This window comes from Paroedura picta, chromosome 2 (genome assembly GCF_049243985.1).
Source record: "Paroedura picta isolate Pp20150507F chromosome 2, Ppicta_v3.0, whole genome shotgun sequence".
In the NCBI taxonomy this organism is placed as follows: domain Eukaryota; kingdom Metazoa; phylum Chordata; class Lepidosauria; order Squamata; family Gekkonidae; genus Paroedura; species Paroedura picta.
The window spans coordinates 7,890,649-7,912,233 of record NC_135370.1 but is presented as its reverse complement, the minus strand read 5'-3'; the positions used below and the strand labels follow the sequence as shown (position 1 = coordinate 7,912,233).

Sequence of the window (21,585 nt, the reverse complement as noted above, 5' to 3'; positions counted from 1 at the left end):
TCCCCTGTTGCTCACTAATTCTAGCATTTGCATGCATTCCAGTAAAAGCTGGATTGCGACAATTTTCAGATGTGCTATTTGAATATTATTGCTTTTTAACAGAGTGGAATATAATGATGCTCTTCATAGGAAACTGTTTGGTTAAGAATATAAGAGAGGTTGTACTGGATCAGGCCAGTGGCCCACCTAGTCCAACACTCTGTGTCCCACAACACTCTGTGTCCCAGGTGCTATCAGGAGGTCCACTAGCGAGAAGGCCTCCCACTCTTGCCCCCCAAGTAAAACGATAGAGCATCACTTCCCCAAGCATAAGAACATAAGAGAAGACATGTTGGATCAGGCCAGTGGTCCATCCAGTTCAACACTCTGTGTCACATAGGAGCCAAAAGCCAGGGTGCCTCAGGAGGTCCATCAGCAGGGCCAGAACACCAGAAGGACTCCCACTCTTGTCCCCCAAGCACCAAGATAGAACATCATTTTCCCAGACATAAGAACGTAAGAGAAACCATGTTGGATGAGATCAATGGCCCATCCAGTCCAACAGTCTGTGTCACACAGTGGTCAAAACCCAGGGTCCCTCAGGAGGTCCGCCAGCAGGGCCTGAACTCCAGAAGAACTCCCACTCTTGCCCCCCCCTCCCAAGCAACAAGAAGACTACCCCCAAACAGTGTTCCACCTTGTAGCTCATGGCCACTGATGGACCTCTGCTCCATATGTTTATCCAACCCCCTACTTGAAGCTTCGTATGCTTGTAGCCTCCACCACCTCCTGTGGCAGCTACAACAGGTGTCTTGCAAATCTTATCAGAACTAATTGTCTAGTTATCTTCTGCTGCCTTGAGGATTTCATCAATAATCCAGAAACTGTTTATCCTGTCAACAGTGACAGGCAGTCCTAAACCAATTAGAAGAGAAAATGCATTGATTTTCATTCATTCTTAAATATCAAACCCAAAGTTTGCATCTGTTTTGCTTATGACTGTCCACAACTTTGCAGTGACATTTTGGTTGACAAAGGGATCTATCATCTGAACAACTTTTGGTAGTCAGTGGTTTTGCCAGGGTCAAATTTGGGAGCAGAAGTCCAGAGCCCTGGGGAAGGGAGGGGTCCCTGCAGATTGTAGCTGGCAAGAACAAGGACAAACCCATGGAATCATCCACGTTATTCTGATCCAAGACCATGGTTTTATTAGTACAATCCATGTCAACAAAAAAAAAAACATTGTGCAGGCTTTTGAACTCTCCCCAGATCACAGGAGTGGCAAGCCAATTGAATGGTGTCATTAGTAAGTATCAGCCAGGTGTGACTGCAGGAGACTCCCTGGGCATCTAAGGGAATGGGACAGCCATGCTGGTAGATTCAGGTGGGTCACCGTGTTGGTCTGAAGCAACTGAATATAGTTTGAATGGCACCTTGAAGACCGACAAAGTTGCATGCCAGATATAAGTGTTCGTGTGCATACACACATAATCAAGTGCAGGTATCTGATGAAATGTGTTTGCACATGAAAGCTTATGCCATGAATAAACTTTTGGTGGTCTCAAAAAATAGCCAATTAGTGTTTAGCTGTTGGGAACTTGCAATAAATAGCAGGCGTGACAAGCAGCCTCTGCCAGCTTTTGAGGCCGTACGCAGTATGGGGCCCGGTGTACCTGAGGGACCGCCTTTCTGCCTACGCTCCTCAAGGAGCTTTGCACTCCACCATCTCCAATTAGCTAGTGATCCCTGGCCTTAAGGAAGTCCTCTTAACCTCAACTAGGGCCAGAGCCTTTTGTGTCCTGGCCCCCATCTGGTGGAACAAGCTCCCAGAGGAGATGAGGACCTTAATGGAACTAAAACAGTTCTGTAAGGCCTGCAAAAGGGAACTTTTTCACCAGGCATTTGGTTGAGGTTGACCAAAATTAAACAACACCTACTGGACCTCAAACCCCCCTCCCTTGAACCCATGCGACAGATCTGACCAGCCATGGGCCTGTTAGATTGTTCACTGTTAGAATGTTATTCTCTGTTTATTGTTATTGCTATTGTTACCTTTATTTATTATATTCAGTCAGTTTAACAAGAAGAAGAGTTGGTTCTTATATGCCACTTTTCTCTACCCGAAGGAGGCTCAAAGCGCCTTCTCATTCCTCTCCCCACAACATGTCTGTGAGGTGGGTGAGGCTGAGAGAGCCCTGATATCAGTGCTCTGTCAGAACAGCTTTATCAGTGCCGTGAAGAGCCCAAAGTCACCCAGCTGGCTGCATGTGAGGGAGTGCAGAATCGAACCAGGCTTGCCAGATTAGAAGTCTGCACTCCTAACCACTACACCAAGCTGGCTGTCTTAATGTATTCTGGTTAAGAGGGGTGGCTTGTAATCTGAAGAGCCGGGTTTGATTCCCCACTCCTCCACATGCAGCCAGCTGGGTGACCTTGGGCTAATCCTGGTAGTGCTGTTCTCAGAAAGCAGTAATCTCAGGGCTCTCTTAGCTCCACTCCTCTTCTTCAGTAATCTCAGGGCTCTCTCAATTCCACCTCCCTCGCAGAGTCTCTGTTGTGGGGAGAGGAAGGGGACTTGTTGTAAGCTGCTTTGAGACTCCTTTGGAAAAGCGGCATATAAGAAATCGTGGCCGCGAATGAACGTGGCCGCTGTTGACGCGGCGGGGGCGGCTGGAACAGCACGGACCCAGCCGCGACCTGTCCAAGAGGGGCGGGGCTGCCGGCCTTAAATAGGCCAGGAGCAGGCAGCCCATCCTCTTTGCCTAGGACACGCTGCCCGGACAGTTACCCTCCCTTTGTGGTCAGTTTCTGTCGCAGCCATGGGTTATGCCAGGAAGGGAGCCTTTTGGCGGGGAGCCCGTCTGCGCACGGGACTCCCCGGAAAAGAGGGGGTCTCATTAATGAGATCAGCCGTAACCGGGCGCGGCCTACCCGGCTGGGAGGCCAGGGGCCCGGGGCCAAGCGGACAGAGGACCTGATGGAGGCAGACACTCGTTGGGTCCACCGAGGTCGCTTCCCAGGGATCCCGCGGCGGAAGGCGTCCCATCCTCCTGGCTGGGGGAGAGGCGTGGAGCCGGAGTGCCACGGTTCAAGGCTGGCCAGGGGAGGCTCCCTTTCCTGCATTCGGGCCAACCCTCCGGTTGGAGGGGTCCAGGGTAATAAACGGCTGCAGCCATTTTTGTTGCCAAAAGCTGGGTCCGCGTTGTTACTGGTATAGTCGCCACCTTCTAGTCAAGCAACTCTTTTTCTTCTTCAGTAAACTGAGGTCTCTCAACCCCACACCCTGTGTCTGTTGTGGGGAGAGGAAAGGGAAGGCGATTGTCAGCCGCTTTGAGACTCCTTCAGGTAGAGAGAAGTGGGTCTAAAGCCCAGCTCTTCTTCTTCTGGGAGGTATTCTGCCAGATGGGGCTTCAAGAGTGGCCGCTGTTAAGTGCAGCTGGGACAGGTGCCAAGTTTCCCAGGGCCGTGTCCAGCCTGTCAAGGCACAGAATCCGGCAGCCCTGAGAAGTGACAGCCAGAAGAACACCTGGTTACAAGAGCAGGCCTAATAGAGATGCCACGGGTGAAAATTACATTATTTTGCTAAAGCATCAGCTTCCAGTTCAGCTTTTCCCCCGAGGGGGACAAAATTTTCTCACCCTCTTTTTCAAGTCTCTGCTTTTCATGACTTTGTCAAAGCATTCCTGAGTCACCTTTGGGGTCTGATCAATATCTGTCCACCTGCATTTCGAAGATGTTTTGAAGCCAAGGATGGGCAATGGGGATTATTCAAGCACCAGATGACCCTTAGTGAGGTCAGAGCTCTGTTCTTGGTGCACAGAGGAGAGGCCACCGTTCAAGATGGAAAAGCTGAACGTTCAAATAGAGAAAGCACACTGATCGTGCAAGACAGGGAAATGTGATCCAGTCCGCCCCACAGCTGGGAGTGCAAAGCAAAGACAAATTGAGAGACATATTCTCAAATGTACAAAGATGAATCTTGGGCTAAAGACGATGTCAGCATGGATTTGTCTCCAACAGGGCCTATCAGACCAACCTGGTTTTCTTCTCTGACCAAGTGATGGGTTTACTAGAATGTGGAAACTGAGTTGATGCTGTTTACCTGGATTTCAGTCAGGCTTCTGACGAGGTTCCCCATGATGTTCTGACGGGTAAACTGGAAGACTGCAGGCTGGATTTTCAGATGGTTAGGTGGATAGGGAAATGGGGAGAAAACCAAGTTGAGCAGTGGGGTGCCATGCGGCGTGGTACTGGGTCTGGAACTTTTCAACATTTTTATCAATGATCTAGACTAGATGAGGGAGTGGAGAGACTCCTCATTCAGATGACACCAAATTGGGAGGAATAGCTAACACCCCAGAAGATAGAGAGATAATTCAACGAGATCAGAACATGCTGGGAAAGTGGGCAAATGAGATCAAGATGCCATTTTACATATACATCCCTTTTCTTCCAAAGCTGCCTTAGGCATGCCAGTCCCCTCGTGGGACCTGGAGATCCCCATCCCCAGGTGACAGAGATCAGTTCCCCTGGAGAAAATGGCTGCTTTGAAGGTTGGACTCCTTGGCATTACACTCCACTGAGGTCCTTCCCCGCCCCCAAATCCCGCCCACTACTGACTCCACCCCTGAAAGTTTCCAAGTATTTCCCAGCCCACTGGTTATCCTCATCCCACCAAGTTTCTGAACAGCCCCCAGTTTCTGTGTTCCCCTCTGACATTCCAGCTCCTTTATTTTATTTCAGACCCTTCTAGCATTTGCATGTAAACATCTATGACTTCCCAGACACCAGGTAGGCAACTCACCATGAGGTCAGAACGCAAGTTCACAACCCGTCTATCTGGAAGTCTGAATTGCTCAAGGCATGTAACTGGAATGATGGTTGAAGGAATCAGACCTCCCCAATTGGATTTGAATAACTCAGAACGGCCAATTCGTTGACTCTGCAAAATCTCTCTCTCTCTCTCTCTCTCACTGGTCACATGAGCTCTCACCTTCCCTACAGTCTTGCAGAGGGCAGTGTGTGACTGAGGAACCTGACTTATGGTTCTGTTACTTTTTGATATCCCATAAGTAACCCTTGGGTCAACAGTACTTGCCACTCCCGATGCTCCTCCCTCCCTCCCTCCTTTTGTTCCTTCCTCCCTCCCTCCTTCCCTTCCTTCCTTCCTTCCTTCCTTCCTTCCTTCCTCCCTCCTTCCCTCCTCCCTCCCTCCCTCCCTCCCTCCCTTCCTTCCTTCCTTCCTTCCTTCCTTCCTTCCTTCCTTCCTTCCTTCCTTCCTTCCTTCTGGTGTCACTGTCTGGGGGGTCAGGCCAGAGAGGCTGGAGAGGCACATCTTGGGGGGGGGGGGGGAAGAAGGCTGGAGCATCTCACCCTCATCAAAGCCTCTGAACATTTTTCAAGGGCAGCTCCGTCCTCCTCTCCACCTTATAAAAGTTCCCCAGTGATCTGTCTTTGAGCTCAGAATATCATAAAGGTAATTGTATGGTGATTAATTCATTTAGGCGCTCCATCAGCAGATGATGCAGTGCTTTCTTCTTGTTCTCAGTCACCTTCTCTTTGGGCAGCGTTTTAACCTTCTCTACCCCCCCCCCCCCATTATTCCGTTGCCCCAGGCGGGGGCGGGAGGGCGATGGGATCGATTCCTGCCACAAGCCTCATTGCAGGCATCATCTTGGCGGGCAGCTCTTCAATAGCTGCTGTCCATCAAGCGCTTGTATTGGCTTGACTTCCCAGCTGTCCTCATCGACCAGCCATACAGACATCAGCCCTGGGGCAGGCGAGCCTCATCAGCCCCGCAAGGCTCCCCCTCCAGCAGGCTGGGAACTTTGCAGAGGACTCTTTTTCACAGTCCCTCTCCAGTTAAGTGGCAGCCAAGTGTGGGATCCTGCAAACGCTTAGTTTGAGTCCCAGGAGCCACCAAAGGGAATTCCGTGTCTGGAAATGAGCCTCTTATCACTTGTTAGGCTCACCTCGGCTTGGGGGTTTGGGGGGGAGGAAGTCAGATTTTGGAATGCATCTTGCAATAATTCCACTGGAGGAAAGCATATTTTCTTTTACTTTCTACTTAACAACATGTCATGTAACAAAAACACAGAACTGCATCACGCAACGGAACAAAGATCTTTTAAAGTTGAACAGTTTATGTTCCCCTCCCTTCCTTGCCCCGGAGCAAACAAGGGCCTTAGTTGAGCCAGGCCTAGGATGGCCCTAGCCTGGCGACAGCATCATCTGGAACCGGGAATTTGCTCTGCCAACGGATGAGCGGTGGGTCAAGGCAAATGTGACCAAACATTCCTGTCTAAGCTCCAGCTACCTAAAGGGGACAGAGTTCTGTAGGAGTTTGGCTGTTCGGTGCTGGCAAACCACACCCCTTTTCAGCTAAATCTTCTGCATCTAACCCTAGCCTGAGACGACCCTTGTGACCTATTTCCTTATGTGGCTTGGAATGTAACCTAAACCAATCCTGAAAGCACGCGATGCCTTCAGGAATTTCCTTTGTCTAACTTTGTGGGGAAAGCAATAAATACCGCAGTGCCTTCTGACCCGGGGCTTCTTCGCACAGACTCTTGCCTCGTGTCATTTATTCTTACGGCTTCCCGATAGAGTTCTACTGTGACTGCCCTTGGAGATGGTTCAGAAGAATGGTTGGTTTCAGAATGCATTCTGTCACTTTTCCGCCAGGTCTATGGTTGAGGCCTGCGCCCGGAAGAAGATCTGGTCCCCCCCTTGCCATTAAGCCCTATTGAGGCTATTACGGGCGGATTAAAGGGAGAGATGAGCCCCTCTGTCCACCCTGAGGGTTTTTTTTTTAAATAATGATTAGTATGAGTTTTTGGCTGCCGAATGAATGGATTATTTTCAGCTGATTGGCTAGTTTGATTGAAATTGTTTGGTGTAGTGGTTAGGAGTGCGGACTTCTAATCTGGCATGCCAGGTTCGATTCTGCGCTTCCCCACATGCAGCCAGTTGGGTGACCTTGGGCTCGCCACGGCTCTGATAAAACTGTTCTGACCGAGCGGTGATATCGGGGCTCTCTCAGCCTCACCCACCCCACAGGGTGTCTGTTGTGGGGAGAGGAAAGGGAAGGCGACTGCAAGCTGCTTTGAGCTTCCTTCGGGTAGGGAAAAGCGGCATATAAGAACCAACTCTTCTTCTTCTTCTTATTGGGTTTTTTATGTATTGGGGTTTTATCTTCTTAGCCACCACGAGCCCATGTGAGAGTAGCGGGATATAAATGTAATAAATAAATAAATAGTCCTAAATAATCTTCACTTGCTGCAGATTCACCCATGCTATTGTGTGTGTTCTTAGCACTGACTGTTTAAAAGACTAGTTTTAATTCTTGTGCGGGCAGTTTTTGTTTTCCCTTCTTGCTATGCTTTTGGTAGTATTATTCTTTTAATGCATCGTCACTCGTTGCTGTTTGCATTGCCTTAATCCGAGGGGCTTTCGCCGTCTTTTGATTCCGTTCCATTGGATGTACTTTGATTGGTTTTGCTTCTTAAATTGTATTTATTATTCTTCACTGCCACAGGCAGTGGGTGTGGAAGGCAAATACGCCAGCTTTCAAAATGAAATCTATCAATTATACAATTGTCCGTGGCTCGGACTGAAATTGAACTTCAGCCTGCGAGATGCTCAGGCTGAAATTGAACTTCAGCCTGCGAGAGCAACCTACAGCTGTGTTGCTCAGCGACTCTGTCCTTGTGCCAGCAGATTGATAGAGTCAGACGAACATGTGCTTCTGTTCTGCCCCATTTATGATGCCATCCGATGTAACTTTATTCAGCCAATTTTGAACACCTACCCAAGATCTTCCCCAAAGGAGAAAGTCAAGGTGCTGCTTCAAGACGAAGACAGGCAAAAAACTCTCTGCACAGCTACATTTTGCACTGCCGCCATGAAACTGGATCAGAAAATTTCTTTCTGATCCAATTTTAAAAGGACAAAGAGCCATTTGTCACGGGCAACTTAAACCATGTTTTAAATATTGAATGTAAAATGTTAAAGTTTTTATGTTGTCAGATCTTTTAAAATCTTTATAATACTATTACTGTTTTTTCTCTTTTTAAATTGTTTTAGTTTTTAATGGCTCGTATTTTAATTTTGGTCTGAATGACCGTAAATAAATATTGATTGATAGAACTTCAGCCTGCACCGTGTACCATGGGCAGAATCCCAAGGGACATGGTGAGCTGATTTAGGATTCAGATCAGAAAGTGTGCTTGTGACGCAGCATTCAGGGATGGCGTCTGAGATGGGGGGAGGGGTGTTTAGCCCACCGAATGGTCCCAACTCCGCTGCAGAGGGCACTGCCAGGCAGGGATGCGAAGGATCCAGCCGATTGTATCTTTTTATTTGCTGCCAGGCAATATAACAATAAATGTCCTCAGCCACATTCTACATTTTATTAGAAGAAATATATAGCATATGAACTCCCGTTTAGTGGAACAGCTCCACATCCCATCATTTCCTCAGATCTCTCCATGATTAATGCTCAGCTAAAGGCCTTCTTTCTCGATAGGGTGAAATCTTTTTTCCTCCACTGAGTAGACTGAATGATAATGAGATATTGTCATTCCTGTACAGGAGACAGGCTGATTATCTTTGGCAAGAAACCTCTTAACATCTAACTTGTGCGATTATTTATCACTCAGATTTCAGCTCAGATGAAATAAAAAGGAACACCCCGCAAAGCACCCCCTTTCACATTTCAAGACACGCCCGAATGTCACCAAAAGGACGAATTAAATCTGACTAAAAAGGTGACCAACTGAAGAATATTATTATGCAAATCTAGGAGGATATTTCGTATCTCAACATTCTTCCACATAGACAATATTCATTTTTGCGCATGGTCTTTTGGCTTCAAATATTTTTCTTTAATTATCTGGTTGAATGAATTTTAAAAGTTCGTGTAGGTCAATTGCAGGAATTGAACAAGCAGTTTGTTTGCGTTTAGGGTTGCCAGTCCCTATTGGGCAATTGGTGAGAAAGAAGGGCAAAGCCATGGCACCACCATTACACAGGAAGTGATGTCATTATGTCAGCAACTTCTGAGTGACAAAAAGCTCTATGGCAGGGGTAGTCAACCTGTGGTCCTCCAGATGTTCATGGCAATTTGCTGGCAGTGGCTCATGGGAATTGTAGTCCATGAACATCTGGAGGACCACAGGTTGACTACCCCTGCTCTATGGTACAACTTCTTCTACCATTGTGAATTCTAAATAAGCTAACTCTTCAAATGAAAGTTTCTTTATTAGACATGCAAGCATCTACGTTGAAGGCATAGTCAGAACTGACTCACAAAATATAGCTTAGGAGATATAGAGGCTTGAGAAGGCTCCCCCTCTCCAGAGGGGGAGCGTAGGAGCGTAGGAGATAGGAGAGCGTAGAGCGTAGGAGATATAGAGGCTTGAGAAGACTCCCCCTCTCCAGAAACTCAAACCAGGCACAGTTCAAAAGAAGTCATAATATGGAGATAACACTGTAGACATTAAGGGACAGGAAGACATGGGTACTAAAGAGACAAAACGGAGGGTGGGTGGAATACAGGGCAATAAGTGAGAGAGGTGAGGAATATCTGTGGAGGTTGGTATTCATAAAATATAACAGCAGGAAATCAACCTTGGGGTGTCAAACAAAAGCATCTGGGTTACATCAGAGCATACAGGCCAGGCTAGATGGACACACTAAACCACAGCAGGATTATAATCATGGCAGAAATACATGAGGTTTCTGACAACCATAGAGATTTTGCCAAAATATCAGAGTGTCTCCAGAAGTCGCCAGCACTGTAGCCTTGGCCTCCTTCTTTCTAATGGCACGTCCATCAGTCAGCCAGCCGATCAGTGACTGGGGAAAGTGTGAGCACCAACAGAACTGCTTGTACGCTCTGTTAAGGAATTTAGCTGTGCAGCTCAGTCTTGTGTAGCCAGAGTCTCCAGTCATACCATGTCTTGAGCATATCTCTGTGCTGCTTTCCCAGGTGAAGCGCTTTACATAATGCCTCTGTCCAACCTTGTGCATGAAAAAGACTCACCTGGACCCACCCATTTCCCAAAAAGACTTGGCTGGTGCCAGGGAAGGTGTTGGTTGCCTTCATCCAGCAGCTTGAGGCCACCCCAGACTCCTCCCTTCCCACGGGACAGCTTCCTGGCTCCCAACAGACCCCACAACAAGACACAGCTGGGAGCCAAACAATGCCAGCACTCTCGGCTCAGCACGTGCAGAGCTGAGGGCACTGTGCAGCAGGAAGGGGTTGAGAGAAGATGCCAAGGCCCCATCCGACTTGCAGCAACAGCACTGCCAGAGTGGAGACGGGGTTATGTCATAGAGGCCCAGAGACAGGCCCAGGCAGCAAATGTAGCTGATAGCAGCCAGACACAGGACTCCAGCAACTAATCAGGCAAACCTGTCCTTCTGTGAGAAGGCAGGGTATGGAAAGGGAATTGGAGAAGGGTAGGAGGGTGACAGACAGGACGGGGGATGAAGGAAGGAAGAGAGGGAGGAGTTGGACCCGAGGGAGGAGCCTCTGGGAGGAGAATAATAGGCCGGCCAGACCCTCTTATGAGCTGGGAGAGGAGTGCTGATGGAGCATAGGAGGATTTTGATGTGAGCAATCCCCTCCCCTCCCACACGTCAAGCCTGTGGAGAAGCCCAGCTGTGGGAAGTCAAGATGGTGGAGAGGACTGATGCCCAGGAGAAGACGGACAATCATAGAGTTGGAAGGGACCTCCATGGTCATCTAGTCCAACCCCCTGCAGGAAATTCACAACTACTTGCCCACCCACAGTGACCCCAATTCCATGGCCAGATGATGCCTAGCCAGTCTGGCCTGGAAGTCTTCCCACTGGAGTCTTCCCATTGCAAGCCTCTCTCTCAGCTCCTTTGTATTCTTACTTGTGTGCTGACTCCAGAGTGTTCTGTGTGGGTCATCCTTGCCCAAGAATCCTCTCCTATTTCAAAAAGGCAAAGCCCTCTGTGGAAGCAATGGAGGCAGGCCAGGGGAGGGGAGGGACCTACTTTTCCTGGCAAGAAGTGAATCTTTGAAAAGATTTATTCCCATCCTGGAGTCGAGGAGTTATGGGACTGTCGCGGGAGTGCATTCCTTGGCAAAATGCTGTGTACATTAGGTAGACGAGAAATAATTACTATATTTGTGGAGAGCTGTTTATAGAACGAAAAATGTATAAACCATCTTTTGCACGGAGGAAATCAGTTGCTTGGTAAATAACACTCTGCATGGTGTGACAGTAATGAGGAATTTTATCTGCAGCTACTAAAATCACAGTTTGCAACAGCTGTTTTATATGTGTTACCCACTCTTAGTGAGGGAGGCATACTAATATCTGCCATTAGAGTCGTTAGCAGGGAAATGTGTGGGCTCCCTTCTTGCAGACAGCAATTAGCGTCTGAGGGCCTTGGGGTTGCCAACCTCCAGGCAGGACTGGGAGATCTCCTGGAATTACAGTTCATGTCCAGGCAACAAAGCTCAGTTCCTCGAGAGAAAATGGCTGCCCCAGAGGGTGAAATCTGTGGCATCACATTCCTAGCGAGGCCTCCCCAAGGCCCACCAGCCCCAAATGTCCAGGAGATTGCCAAACTGGCACTTGGCAACCATTCCCATTCTGGGAGAGATGGACCAGAACCAATGGGATGAAATGAATTACAAAGATACTAGATCTAAAGCCCATTATAATTTCAAATAAAATGGGCGCTAGATGGGCGCGGCCTCCCGCCCCTGACTCCCAAAGGCTTCCGCAGCTGTGGGGCCGCAGAAGTCTTTATCCTCCTCCCCCCTCCGGACGGCATTAGGCTTCAGTGGGGCCGGGGCTGCAGGGAAGCGGCCTACCTGTATTGACGGACGGCAGCGGGGCAGTCACGGCGGTAGCGGCGGTAGCGGCTCGGCTGGCGGCGGCTGCTTGCTGGCGGCGGCGGCCATTTTGAGAGGTTGGCGATTTTTGGCGGCGGCCATTTTTGGCGGCGGCTGGCTGGCAGGCAGCAGCGGCGGCTGGCTGGCGGCGGTGGCGGCTGTTTGGCGGCGGCGGCAGCGGCCATTTTCGGCCATTTTCGGCGGCGGCTGGCTGGCGGCGGCGGCTGGCTGGCGGCGGCGGCGGCCATTTTCGGAGGTCTGTCGGAAGAACGGACGGGAGTCTCCGGCAGCCGCGTCAGGCCGCCGTCCAAGGAGCAACTGCGAGGCCAGGAGAAGGAGGCGCGGCCCACCACTCACCCGTGGCTGTCTGTGCGGGTGAAGCAGGGAATGGGGAGCCGCGGGATGGACACTTGGAGGGGCCAATCAGGTGCCGCTTCGCGGCTCCTGATTGGCCCCTCCGAGTTTTTATCCCGGACAGGGCCCGCCCTAACTCCTCCCACAGTGCCCTTACTCCTTTATACAGTCCGTGGCGCTTCTGTGAAGGTTCAAGGGGGTCACAGGTTACAGTGGATGAGTGATAGGGTTATGAGTGTCCTGCATAGTTTAGGGGGTTGGACTAGATGACCCAGGATGTCCCTTCCAACTCTGATTCTAGGTGGGATGAGCCTGGCTTGAGGCCAATGGGCCTGTCAGGAATACCTGTCCCACCTGAGTCCCTCCCTCACTGTCAAGGTAGTCTCTGGTGGCTAAAAAAATGGGCAGGTCCTTGAGAGGCGTTTGGAGGGGCTCAGGGAGCCATTTCCTCTCTGTGCAAAACACAAATAGCCTCTCGAGGTGCCTTGAAGATGCTTCATGTGGTCTGAGCTTTCGCAGACCCGAGTTCACTGCAGCAGCCCGGCTCCAGTCCATGAAAGTCCAGGCCACAAGAAAGCTCTGGGTGTTGCAGGTACCGCCAGATCCCTCCGCACCGCCCAGCAACCCCTATGCAATTTTTCCTCTGTGCTTTTTAACTAATGGTCCCTGCTTCTTCTGCCAACCCCTGGGGAAAGGGGCACTAAAGGAGAGATCAAATGGCCCAGACACCCAGGCACCAGCATTCTCTGCTTCTCTTGGCTGGGGGGGGGGGAGCCTGTGGGACCCTTAGCTGTCTCTGCCTGGCAGCAGGAGGAAGTGAGAAAGTCAGTCTGATAGAGTGGAGTGAACTTCAGGTGAAAAAGGAGGCCATCTACGAATGTCTCAAAACCAGTCCCTGCATGCAAAAAGGAAACAAAGAAAACCCTTGCTCAGAGAGGATATCTGGAAGACAAACATTTCATCCCTCCCTAAGACTTTGGTGTAGTGGTTAGGAGAGCGGACTTCTAATCTGTCATGCCAGGTACGATTCCACGCTCCCCCACATGCAGCCAGCTGGGTGACCTTGGGCTCGCCACGGCTCCGATAAAGCTGTTCTGACTGAGCGGTGATATCGGGGCTCTCTCAGCCTCACCCACCTCACAGGGTGTCTGTTGGGGGGAGAGGAAAGGGAAGGCAACTGTAAGCCGCTTTGAGCTTCCTTCAGGTAGGGAAAAGCGGCATATAAGAACCAACTCTTCTTCTTCTTTGTGGAGCAGAGCTCACTTCCTCAGGTGCAGCAAGGGGGATCTTGACTATCCAGTCTTTTATTTATTCTTATTTTTGTGTGTGTGTGGGGGGGAGGAATGATGTCCTAAAGTCACAGCCACCACACAGTAACTCCTGTAAGAGCCAGTTCAGCTTCTAATCTGGAGAGCTGAGTTGGATTCCCTACTCCTCCTTCTCCACAGGCAGCCAGCTGAGTGACCTTGCGCTAGTCAGTCCTGCTACAGCTGCTCTCACAGAGCAGTTCTGTCAGAGCTTTCTCAGCCCCACCTCTCTCACAGGGCATCTGTTGTGGGGAGGAGAAGGGAAGCCAATTGGAAGCCGCTTGGAGACTCCTTCAGGCAGTGAAGAGAGGATACAAAAAAACCCCGCTCTTCTTCTAAAAGGTGTCAGCTTGCTGTGGTGGTTAATCTGGAGAGCCAGGTTGGATTCCCCGCTCCTTTTCCACATACAGCCAACTGGGTGACCTTGGGCTAATCACAGTTCTCTTAGAGCTCTCTCACCCCCACCTACCTCACAGGGTGTCTGTTGTGGGGTGAGGAAGGGAAGGCGATGGTAAGCCGCTGTGAGACTCTTTCCGTGAGGGAAAAGCAGAGTATAAAAGCCAACTTTTCTTCTTTGTCACGGGGTTTGCAAGGCAAGACTGGGACCAAGGTGTTTTTGGTGCTTCCCACCTCTGCATCGTGACTCTGGAGTTTTTTTAGTGGTCTCCCAACCAAGGACTAGCCCTGTTTAGCTTCTGGGATCTGATCGGACTGGGCTAAGATGGGCTGTCCAAGCCAGGGCATTCGTTTTATACAGGAGGTGTGCAGAATAACCACAGGGCTATGAAGAAGAGCCCCTCTCTTGGCGTCCACCAGGGATCTTAAGAAAATGGGTGGCGGCCTGAGGAGGCTGTGTGCAGCGGGGCCTCTGATTGGCCACTGAAGATCAGACCAGGGATTGAAGTGATATGCAAAACCATCACCGTGGTAACTGCCCCAGCTTTGTTTTATCCTCTCACCCCTCTTTTCCCAGGGCATTTCTAATTGCCCGTCTTCCTCAGTGGGTGGGGGGAAGAGGGCTCTGCCTCCTGTGGCAGCCATTGGGTGCCAGAATGCCAAATGAGCCTGCAGGTCAAAAAAGTTGGGGCGGGGCCCTGAAGGAGAGGATGATATGGATTCTATTAAATTCAGATCTAATGAAAAATACAGACCTCCCATTCACTTGTTGTGCTCAGGGTAGCCAAACTGTGGCTCTCCAGATGTCCATGGACTACAATTCCCATGAGCCCCTGCTAGGATGCACTGGCAGGGGCTCATGGGAACTGTAGTCCGTGGACATCTGGAGCGCCACAGCTTGGCCACCCCTGCTAGTGGAACGGGAATCCCAGTTGTTGCGAAAACAAGTAACGCCCACCGCGAGAGAGAAATTCGGAGGGGAGATGAGCATGGCTCAATAATCTATTTGCTTTGCTTGCCACTGGGCTTTTCTCACGGAGACTCAAAAGCGGGTGACAGCTGAGAGCAACGCCGTCAGAACTGCCTCGTCCTTCCAGCTCGCCAAATTAAAGAGCATCGCACAACTAGACACAGGCGGTAAAGCAGGAATTACAAGATTGCCAAACAGGACAGGGGAACATTACGTTACACACAATCAACAAAGTAGTAAAACCGGGCGACAAAATTAGAGACGAATGCAATCAAAACGCGACATAGTGCGTTGCGTGACACGGAGATTGCTTTCGATGCCGTTCGGTGGCACAATTCTCATCCCTACAAGGCAAGCGACATTCCAGTTCTAGCAGCTATTGTGGGCCACTCAGCGATCATCAAGCTACAGCAGAGAAAACGGACCAGGGGCCCATGTGATCTTCGGCCTCAACTTTTCTCAGACACGGCAGACTGCATCCCCTCTCCTCAGCAGTTGCGGCCTTTGGGGGTAGAGCGCCACAGGACATGGTCGAAGATGGTCAATTCCTACCCGTTGCTGGGTTACTGCTGTTGAAAGCATGATCCCGAGACGGCCTCCTCCACAGAGCGAGAATGGAGACTTGGATATGCACCAAGGGGGTTGCTCTGTGGTTAGGAGTTCATCTTCTCCCATCTGAAACCAAGACCCCCCCCCCAGAAAGCACAGAGAAATGGCTAGAAGAAGAAGAGTTGGTTTTTATACTCTGCTATTCACCATCCGAAGGAGCCTCAGAGCACCTGGCAATCGCCTTCCCTTCCTCTCCCCACAATAGACACCTGTGAGGGAGGTGAGGCTGAGAGAGCCCAGATAGGACTGCTACGTGAGAACAGCACTATCAGGGCTGTGACAAACCCAAGGACACCCAGCTGGCTGCATGTGGAGGAGCGGAGAAACAAATACGGCTCACCAGATTAGAAGATGCTTCTCTTAACCACTACACCAGTCTGGCCAGAAGTAGAACGCTGACTGGGGATGAGCACAAATGCCCTTAAATCCATCTTGAATTAGACTAGTTTGGCTCAGACAAGGCACCTCACCCAAATATTTCCTGGGCCTTTTCACTGGTTGGCTTTATGCCCTTTAAAACCTCCATTTTTCTTCTCTCCCTCTTCCAACCAAAGAGAATACAGGCTGGCAACGATTCCAGAATCACAACGGAAAGGCACACGTGAAATGAGAATCAATGTGGTGTCATGGTTAAGAGTGGTGGCCTTTAATCTGGAAAATTGGATTTGATTCCCCACTCCTCTTCCCCATGCAGCCAGCTGGGGGATTTCGGGACAGTTCTCTCACTCAGGCCCACCTCCCTCACAGGGTGTCTGTTGTGGGGAGAGGAAAGGGAAGGCGATTGTAAGCCGCTTTGAGACTCCTTCGGGTAGAGAAAAGCAGCATATACTCTTTTTCTTGAGTAATATCAGGGCTCTCTCAGCCTCACCTCCCTCACAGGGTGTCTGTTGTGAGGAGAGGAAAGGGAAGGTGATTGTAAGGTGTTTTGAGACCCAGGAGGCCTGCTGGATGACCTTGGGCCAGTCTCAGTTCTCTCACTCAGCCCCACCCCTTTCCTGGGCTGTCTGTTGTGGGGATAGGAACGGAAGGCTATTGAAAGCAGTTTTGAAACTCCTTTGGGTAATAAAAAGCGGGGTACAAAAATTATCTCTCTTAACAAAAGATGGTATCCCAGCCATATATGAGCAAACTTTACAAATTTTCTTCTGATGAACGCCATTGCCTAGTAAAATTCTGCTCCTTTCCTTCGGTTCTGAATAATGCCATGCGTGTTAAATCCTTAGACTACAAGCAAGTCCTTGGTGGAGCATCTTTCCAAAGAAACAATAGTTGCCTCACCCCCACTTGCGTAACAGAAATCAATGGCAGTGATCAATATCTCCCTCCACAGGTAATAAAATGCCAAGCAGCGCTTCTGTCTATTTATATCGATCCTGGAGAAATGCTCTAAATTGCTTTGGATGTATATAAAAAACACTTCCTTAATGATCAAAGCTTTTCTTTCTCCCTGGGACATGTGGCTTCGTCTCTGCTACCCGTCATAGATGCCAGATAGCTCAGTGTTATGCAAGGCAACTACAGCAGGGAGAAATAAAAATTAATGTGTTGGCACCTTTGAAGCCTTTGCTTTTGTATTTAAGCAAAATCTTAAAATCTGATTCCTCTTGATTTATTTTGAATGGTATTTTGAGGGCTTCAATTAATTTCCTCCTTTTATTGGAAACCACCCTCTGCCGCCCTCTTGCCCACGTGGCATCAGCATGTGTGCAGTTGCACCTTCTATGTTTAGCTTAAAGATGCCATATTTCCTCCAGTGATGAGATGCGGATTACATAATTAAACACAGGAAATAGGCCTGATTGCATCTTAGTTGATTCACACAACTGTATCTAATAAGCTGCATTAAGAAGTTGATGTCTTATGCATTCGTTAGAATCGGGAGGAGTAGCGAACAGCCCAGAAAATAGAGAGAGAGTTCAGCAAGATCTGAACCTACTAGAAAAGTGGGCAAATGAGAACAAGATGCCATTCAATAAGGAGAATGCAGAGTTCTACATCTGGGTCACAAAAAATCAGAAACAGGCGTACTGGATGAGAGATACACTTCCGGGTAGCAGTGTGTGTGAATGAGATCTTGGGGTACTTGTGGACTGTAAGCTAAATATGAGCAGACGGTATGATGCAGCAATAGAGAAAGCAAACACAGTCAACAGAGGCATCACATCAAAATCACAAGACGTCATGGTCCTGCTGTTTACCGCATTGGTCTGAATGCACCTGGAGTCCTGTGTGCAGTCCTGGAGGCCTCACTTCAAAAAGGACGTGAACAAAATGGGGAGGGTTCATGGAAGAGTGGCGAGAATGATCTGGGGCCTGGGGATCAAGCCCTAGGAGGAAAGGCTGAAGCACTTTGGAAAGTTCAGCCTGGAGAAACGGAGATTGACTGGGGACATGATTGTTCTTTTTAAATATTTGAAAGGCTGTCACTTGGAGGAGGGCAGGGAGCAGTTCCTGTTGGCAGCAGAGCAGAGGACCGTAGTAATGGGTTTAAACTAGGTGTAGAATGTTATCAGCTAGATATTGGGGTGGAGGGGTATTTCCCATAGAGTAGTTCAGCAGTGGAATGGGCTGCCTAAGGAGGTGATGAGTTCCCCCTTACTGGCCATCTTCAAGCAGCGGCTGGACAGATCCTTCTCTGGGATGCTTGAGGCTGATCCTGCACTGAGCAGGGCGTTGGACTGGATGGCCTGTGTCGCCCCTTCCAACTCTACTAATGTTTTGGGGAAGTTTTAGAAGTGAGTTCCTTTTTTGTTACCCTGCTTTTCACTACCTGAAGGAGTCCTAAAGCAGCTTACAAACACCTTTCCCTTCCATCTCCCTGAAACAGACACCCTGTATGGCTGATACAGCTCTAACAGAAAAGTCCTGCAAGAACTGCCCTATGAGAACTGTGAGTAGCCCACAGTCACCCAGTATGTGGAAGAGCGGGGAATCACACTGAGCTGTCCAGATTGAATGCCACCCCTCTTAGCCGTTACACTGTGTATTACTCGGCATTTTTTTCTGCAGAAATATTGTGAAGCATAAGGCCATCTGAGCTAAACTGTTTGAATTTAATGCATCTAAAATAGTAGCCAACAATGCATACGTCAGGAGGATACCTCATAAGTTTTATTGAAATCATCTTTGGACACTTGTGTAATGGTTAGGAGTGTGGACTTCTAATCTGGTGAGCCAGGTTTGATTCCCCGCTTCTCCCTTACATGCAACCAGCTGGGTGACCTTGGGCTCCCCACAGCACTGATAGAGCTGTTCTGACCGAGCAGTGATGTCAGGGCTCTCTCAGCCTCACCTAACTCACAGGGTGTCTGTTGTGGGGAGAGGAAAGGGAAGGTGATTGTAAGCCGCTTTGAGGCTCCTTCGGGTAGAGAAAAGCGGCATATAAGAACCAACTCTTCTTCTTCTTCAGTAATATCAGGGCTCTCTCAGCCTCACCTCCCTCACATGGTGTCTCTTCTGAGAAGAGGAAAGGGAGCCAACTCTTCTTCTTCTTCTTCTTCTTCTTCTTCTTCTTCTTCTTCTTCTTCTTCTTCTTCTTCTTCTAGGCATCACCTGCCATGTGCAAGGACTTACCTGACCAGGTGTGTGTCCATTGCTCAGGGAGATGCTTCTGGGAAGCTCACCAGCAAGTCAGGAAGGAAATGGCATCCAGAGGCCTCTAAACATGGGAGGGGGAAGCGTATTTCACATAATACCGCATGCCGGCCCTGTTGTTCGTTTGTGTGGGTTTTTGTGGGCCTTGCGATTTTGGCAGGAGGGAGAGTCCATCCGAGGCGACTGGCATTTTTCACCTGGCAAATGAATCTTGTCCCATTCTGCGTGCTGAAAGAATCTGTCATGCCATGACCAATTCAATTAAATGCCGTCAGCATGCTAACATGGTTTGCATCTTAGGGAGCAGCTATTAGGATACAGAGACGTAAAACCTGCTCCCGAGGAAATGGGGGGGGGGGGACACACACTGTTCTTTGTCTGTTGAAATCTTATATTGCCTCGGTGCCAATTAAAACTTATGGCAGGTTCCTGCCGTTCTATTGGCGAGTCTCAGGAAATAACTCGGTGGCAGTTAGTGAGGACGTGATTCCTTTCAACAAGGAGCGTCGGGCTTCTTAGACCTGTCCAATACTTGGTGTTCCTTTGGGCAGTCTTTTGCAAGAGCACCATACAGTTTGGGGCCATACTAAGGGGGTAGAAGAGTGCTCTTTGCCCATTGTGGCAATGATTGCAGTAGAGCAGAAGTGGCCAGACTGTGGCTCTCCAGATGTCTACGGCCTACAATTCCCATGAGCCCCTGGGGCTCATGGGAATTGTAGTCCGTAGACATCTGGAGAGCCACAGTCTGGCCACCCCTGCATTAGAGGTGGTGGTGGTGGATGACTAATGCCCGTGGGTTGGATCCTGCTGGTGAATCAAGGAGGAGGGGCTCCCCTCGGCTTTCAGCAGGATATGTTGAGGTGGCAAATCCCGAGAGGACAGGGACAGAGGCCACGGAGCCTCAGCATTCAGATCACGCAAGGCCTTCTGCGGGTCAAATAGAAACTGGGGGGGGGGGCCTGTATCGTGAACATGAGGTTTCTGGAATGCAGACTGGCAGCCTTAAAGGCTCACTACAGAGGTCAGTTGACACACAGGCTGCACAGCTCCTCGGAAAAGCGCAGGCATTTTGGGGTGTGTAAAATATGTGGGTTTGTAGGAAAGAAGGCCAGACTACTGGGCAAACGAACTGGATGTTTTTGCATCTGTTTAGATCCTGCCTTGGACCTCCTCAGCAGATTCACATACACAACATGCTGGGTGGCTGTTTTGTGCTTTGAGTCTGCCCGGATCCAGTGAAGATCCATGCCGGTGTTGTGGATTTGCTGTCTTTCACTTCCTCTCGTGAGCTGCTCTTGCCAGTTCTGCAGCCATCCACGAAAAGGAATTGGCACATGGACCAACTCTGGTTATCATCTGAGTGTAAATCAGAAAGCATCTGTTGAACATTAAAGAAGAGGCCTTTTATACCTGTGGCGAGCCAGTCCTCTAACTGTGCACTGTGACGTACCATCCTTCTTTTATGTACTTCTTCACGACACATTTTGAATACCCAGGGAAGGGCATGGATTTTAAGCATGATTCTTCCCCTGCAGTAATTTCATAGGTCATTTTGGAGCTGTTAATTTTAATTTTTTTTAATCAGCAATGAAATCCCAATTTGTTCTCTCTCCCCTCAACAAGAAAATCTCTTTTTGCGGGGAAGCATGGAGTGAAATTTACATTATAATGAGCAAATTATTCAGTGCAAGTACATCAGTGTTGACATAAAGGGTAATGGGAAAGAGATGTTCCCATTCCAAGCTCTTTCATTTCCACTTTCCGTCCCACATATTTGCCATCCTGTGACTGAGCAAATAAGTTTCTTGTTCTCTCCTGCCAGGAGCAGAAAAATGTTGGGGCTTGACTGGAACTGTTCTGAATCAGTGCAGACTGGAAAGGGTGGGGGGGGGCAGAACAGGGGCAGCTGCTAATTTCTTGGGATGTCCCCTGGGTCTGTCCTGATGCTGTTCTCACCTACTTAGTAATGCTGACAAATCTTCTGGCATGTTGAACAGTGGTCCCCACCCTTTTTATCACCGGTGACTACTCAACACCCACAGGTTGGGGATCGCTAACGTAGAATAATGGCAGCCAAAATCACCAAAGGTGCTGAGTCACTCTCCCTGTGAGTTATCTAGAGCAGGGATAGTCAACCTGTGGTCCTCCAGATGTCCATGGATTACAATTCCCATGAGCCCCTGCCAGCAAATGCTGGCAGGGGCTCATGGGAATTGTAGTCCACAGGTTGACTACCCCTGATCTAGAGCTGTGAACGGGGACTAGATAAGAAGATAACACAGGCTTAAAAACTGAAGATGGCGCCATAAAGAAAAGCTGGACTTCTGTTCAGCTCTTAAGCCATGCCGAGGGTCAGGAGCTTCTGCACCTGGCTGACCTGAGCAGATACGCAAATCTGCTCACCGGTCGCCCCAGGAACCGGGAACGGCATCCTGAGGGTCCTACAGATCTGTGGGGAGATAGGAAGACCGACCTCCCTGGATTAATAGCGGCTTGTG

General features: G+C 49.4%; 1 protein-coding gene across 3 annotated transcripts in view; it reads left to right on the top strand.

Annotated features, from left to right (window-relative positions):
• Positions 1-21,585, top strand: part of SPAG16 (sperm associated antigen 16) — a 477,747-nt gene that overhangs the window by 446,978 nt on the left and 9,184 nt on the right. The window contains exon 16 of one of the 3 annotated variants that reach the window (XM_077319328.1): positions 7,699-7,801. The exons of the other annotated variants lie outside the window; for them this stretch is intronic. Coding sequence (XP_077175443.1) covers positions 7,699-7,703 — 5 coding nt within the window. The 3' untranslated portion in view covers positions 7,704-7,801. Of the gene's footprint in view, positions 1-7,698; positions 7,802-21,585 lie in introns of those variants that run through there. 3 annotated transcript variants of the gene reach the window in all.